This window comes from Archocentrus centrarchus, chromosome 1 (assembly GCF_007364275.1).
Source record: "Archocentrus centrarchus isolate MPI-CPG fArcCen1 chromosome 1, fArcCen1, whole genome shotgun sequence".
NCBI classification, from domain to species: Eukaryota; Metazoa; Chordata; class Actinopteri; order Cichliformes; family Cichlidae; genus Archocentrus; species Archocentrus centrarchus.
This window is the reverse complement of record NC_044346.1, coordinates 770526-775329: the sequence shown is the minus strand read 5'-3', so window position 1 is coordinate 775329 and position 4804 is coordinate 770526. Positions and strand designations below refer to the sequence as shown.

General features: G+C 41.0%; 1 protein-coding gene across 1 annotated transcript; it reads left to right on the top strand.

Moving 5' to 3' along the window:
• The first annotated feature begins 1554 nt into the window (after nt 1–1554).
• LOC115789118 (C-type lectin domain family 10 member A-like) lies at nt 1555–4533 on the top strand. The gene is made up of 7 exons (XM_030742342.1): nt 1555–1678; nt 2787–2921; nt 3030–3222; nt 3748–3760; nt 3961–4071; nt 4158–4261; nt 4374–4533. The coding sequence occupies exons 1-7, from the start codon at nt 1591–1593 to the stop codon at nt 4531–4533; spliced, it is 804 nt and encodes a 267-aa protein (XP_030598202.1). The 5' UTR covers nt 1555–1590.
• The last annotated feature ends 271 nt before the right edge of the window (nt 4534–4804 follow it).

Sequence of the window (4804 nt, the reverse complement as noted above, 5' to 3'; positions counted from 1 at the left end):
ATGTTGTTATAAAATCTGCTTTGTTCACTTATTTGATCTTTAAATCCTTCTCTAAGGCCGTCCTACAGCTCCTACAGGTGTCAGTATGGGAATCAGTGAATTCATAAAGGCAGCGACTCCACGAATCGTTTTTGTACCAGAGAAGATTTTTATTGTCCTGCTCAAACTGGAGCCATGATGTAAGAGTCATACTTTAACTAATAACTAGTCCCAAAATATGATGCACAGTTCTTTACTTTTAGTTCCTGGTTTCATAATTGGAATTTTTGAGAAAAAATGAATTCCCTGATTCAATTGTAAAGTCTTGAAATTGTGCAGAGTGTGTGCCTTAAACCCTGTAGAAAACAAAATATGATGCACAATTTTTGTGAAACACACAAAAACCTCAATCAGCCATGGTTAGTGATGTTGGTGTTTTGAACCGCACTTTAGAGCAGTGTAAATATCTGCGCTTCATAATCTCCACACAGCATCGAAACAATCAGTCAAGCATCTCCAGCAGATGACTGCCCCTCCCTGATCCTGGTTCTGCTGGAGGTTTCTTCCGGTTTAAAGGGAGATTTTTTTCCCACTGTCACCAAGTGCTGCTCATAGGGGGTCGTTTTTGACTGTTGGGTTTTCTCTGTATTATTGTATCTTTACTTTTCAATGTAAAGCACCTTTAGGCAACTGTTTCTGTGATTTGGTGCTTTTGGGTCCACACTAAAACATGACACCTTTAGGCGGTGCACACATTCACCTGTAAGCTGTTGTGTATAAATTCAGTTCATCCTCTTATCCTGTTCAGGGTCACGGGGGGGCTGGAGCCTATCCCAGCTGGCACAGGGCGAGAGGCAGGGTACACCCTGAACAGGTCGTCAGCCACTCACAGGGCCAACACAGAGAGACAGACAACCATAAACACCTATGGGCAATTTAGAGTCACCAATTAACCTAACCCCAGTAACTGCATGTCTTTGGACTGTGGGAGGAAACCGGAGTACCCGAAGAAACCCACGCTGAGAACGCCACACAGAAAGGCCCGGGCCAAGGTGGATTTGAACCCAGACCTTCTAGCCGTGAGGCAGCAGTGCTAACCAGTCTGAGAGCGAAGTGCTGTATTGGGGTGATACGGTACTATGAGGTGTTTGAGATAAGATGGGGCCTGATTATTATTGTATGTGAGGAGAAGGATTTTAAATTCTATTCTAGATTTAACAGGGAGCCAATGAAGAGAAGCCAATATGGGAGAAATCTGCTCTCTCTTTCTAGTCCCTGTCAGTACTCTAGCTGCAGCATTTTGGATCAGCTGAAGGCTTTTCAGGGAGCTTTTAGGACAGCTTGAAATCTAAAGGCTCATGTTTGTGTATTATTTGTATTTCTTTGACATCAGTGGGGAAAAAAATAGAATAATTGGAAAAATGTTAAATTCTGGGTTATTTCCTTAAAAATATTAACAATGACCACATCATATGGAACAGAAACCTCCGTGTGATTCTCTTTATAACTTCCATACCCACGTCTGACCTCAGGAGACAGATCGGTTGCACATTCAGGCAGGCAGATTGGGCCACACGTCTGTGTGAGCAGGCTGACTGAGGAGCTGCTCTGATGGAGTCAGAAGAATCCGTTTATGTCAACCTGCAGGAGCTGCGTGAGATTCGGGGAAAAACTGAACACCAAGGACCAGAGGAAACCAGTAGGTCTTCAAAATATTGTGCATATAGTATGTGCAGCATGACATATGAAAGGATTAGAAATCTACAACAATAAACAAAAGAAGGAATAGTTTGCTGTAGAGACTGATGATGAAGTTTAACGATTCCTCCGGCTGACAGTGCTGATTTAAGTTTTTAATAAGATAAAATTATTAAGCTATTCAAGTACAGAAGGACTCATTTAAAGTCAGTTTGAAGCAAACATACCAAACACAGTGAAAAGGATTTTTTCTGCCTTTGATGAAGTGAACTGAATGCAGCTCAGGTTTAGTGGACAGAACAGAAACAACTGTAAGACCTCAATGTGTGTTTGTGTGTTTAATTAAGGAAGTAATATATTAAATTCAACCTTATCCAGAATCATTTTAACTGATATACGTTGATATGCTTACACATCTGCGGTTCTTAAGACATTATATAACTAAAAGAAAAATTAGACCAAAACAGGAAGTGAGCTACACACACGAAGAGGAAGAGGACTCGTGTTGGAGTGACATTGCAAGATATCTGTAATCTGTCAGTGTTTGCAGCCACTAATGTATTAATATAATGACACTGCATTTATTAGGGTAATTATGCCAATGCATAAAAACCCCAAACTGAGATGAGAACAAGGGAGACACTGTTTGGGAATCCACAGGAGGGAGAAAATCTAAGAACCAATAACCAACTACAATAAGGCACAGGTGAACCCAGTAAAGACAATAATAAAGGTGAGGGAAGGAACACAGGAGGGAAATAAAAGTGCTGACAGCTACACATCAAACCAACCTCAGGAATAAAACACAAAGTAATGGAGGAAAGAACAAATGTACACAGTATGACAGGAGGAACAGAAATGAGAACCAAAATCAAAAATTCTCAGTGAACCGCTGTAACAATACAGAAAATATCAGTGTGTATGCACGGCAGGTAGTTGTTTGAATTTAGTTTAATATCTCCATCATAGTGATGGGTACAGCACATTAAACTGAGTCTGAATGGCTTTAGGTTAAATTAATGAGGAATTAATTAATGAGCACTTAAGCCTGGGAAAGAGAAATTCATTGAGCATCGAGGCTCTGTAACCTCTAAACTGTGCACCTGCAGAAACCAAAGCAGTGGGAACACGCTCTGAGGCTGAAGAGGAAACTGAAACTCGGTCACCTCTGAAGGGGGTATCAGTCTGTCTGGGGCTGCTGTGCTTCCTGCTGCTGACCGCAGTCATTGCAGTCGCTGTGAAATGTGAGTATCTACAGAGAGAAAAAAGTGAAGCAGAAAGAGGAAGAACAGATTACATTAAAGTCCAGTCCAGCACTGCATGTGTTATTCACTCTGTTTTCTGCTCCTCAGATGACACAGTCTTCAGTGAGCTTTCCAGAGAACTGGCCAATCACACGGCTGAGAAACACCAGCTGCTGACCAGAAACCAGAACCTGACTGATGAGAGAGAGCAGTTACAAACCAGTTTAAAGGAGGCAGCCGTGGAGCTGAGCAGAACTGTGAATAACATCGGTGAGGACCCGTCTCACACTGATGACCTCATGTCAGATAATGTGAAAGAAACCAGAAAACACTTCATGTTAAGATCTTACAGTTTGAGTAACCTGGAAACCTGCAGTCTGCCCACAGTATTTTATTTTAGGAGGCCACCAATACGACAAAAGTATCCTGCACATGATGAGTATGAGAAACCTTCACCAAATGAAGGATTGTCTAAAATTGTATTTCTTTTTATTTTGAGATAGTTAATTGAAATGTTTTTAACAGACCAGTTTTGAGACTGTTTTGAGACTCACAGAGTTGAAATAAACCAGAAAAAGCCAATAATTTAAGGACCAGGCAGCCAAACAGATCCACAATAAATGCAACGTTTTCACTGATGAAACACCCACTATGAGCTGCATTCATTCAGTGACAGCTGGTTATGAAATCAGTTTTTATTGCCCACATTTATGTTACCTCATGTGAAAATGTTCTCACTGAGGTCATCCCTATTCAGACAACACATTAACACATTTTAAGAGCAATTATGAAACTGAACAGCTTACCATTTTAAATTTATATCCAGGGACCCGTCAAAGGTGAGACTCGTGGGACTTAAGTTAAAAAAATAAAACACGCATTTTTAATCCAGTTCTGTAAACGCTAAAGAAACAAGACGACATTATTAACACTCCCTTTAAACACGGTTTTCTTATTATGGGAATTATGAGACACGTAGTTAGGTGTTCCCCAGGTCCTTATTTCCTCACATGCTGTGATGATTCTCTGTTTTCCTCAGGAGTTTGTCCTTATGGATGGAAGAAGTTTGGCTGCAGCTGTTTGGCTGCAGCTGCAGCAGTGCTTAAACCAAGGAGCAAACCTGGTGATCATTACCAGCTGGAAGGAAATGGTGAACTTCTGTGTGCGTTACAGTAACTTACTGTTCACGTGTGTGTGTTTAATGTGAAGTGGTAAAGTCGTTTTTCTCTCCCTAAGGTGTTTCTAAATCAACTCGGAGCTCATTTGAAGTTTTGGATTGGTTTAAGTAAATCATCTGGAGGTTCATGGACGTGGACTGATGGAAGACATACAGGAACCACGTGGGTGTTAAAGGATAAAACATCTGATTAGAACATTTTCATCTCTTTGAAATTACATGACAGTTATTACTCATATCTTTCTCACTGGAGTTTGAATGTGCTTTCATTCTAGGTACTGGAAATATACATTGTCATATTATCCCTCCAGAGAGACTCAGGAGTGTGCAGCTTTTAACAGCTTTCACGCTGGCCAGCGGGACTCATGGAGCGGAGAGACCTGTACTCAGTACCTGCAGTGGGTCTGTGAGAAGGAAACGGTCCCCTCTGGCTGAAATTTGTGATTTTTATTTTTAGTGTTTGTGAAATCCTGAGCTGATGATACTGAGGCTGATATTTTTCTGTTTGTTCAGTTTTTGTCTGTTTTTAGTCCACACTTTGTTCCAGGGTAACGCAAATCTTCATTCAGTCCTTTCACCCCTTCATCACAATAACCCCACCCAGCACAGAACAGATAAATACTGATATCTGATATTGGCTGGTACCATTGTTGGTGTGGTTCTGTTCAGTTTTAGGAAGGTTTCTGACAGGGCTGGAGGGAAAACA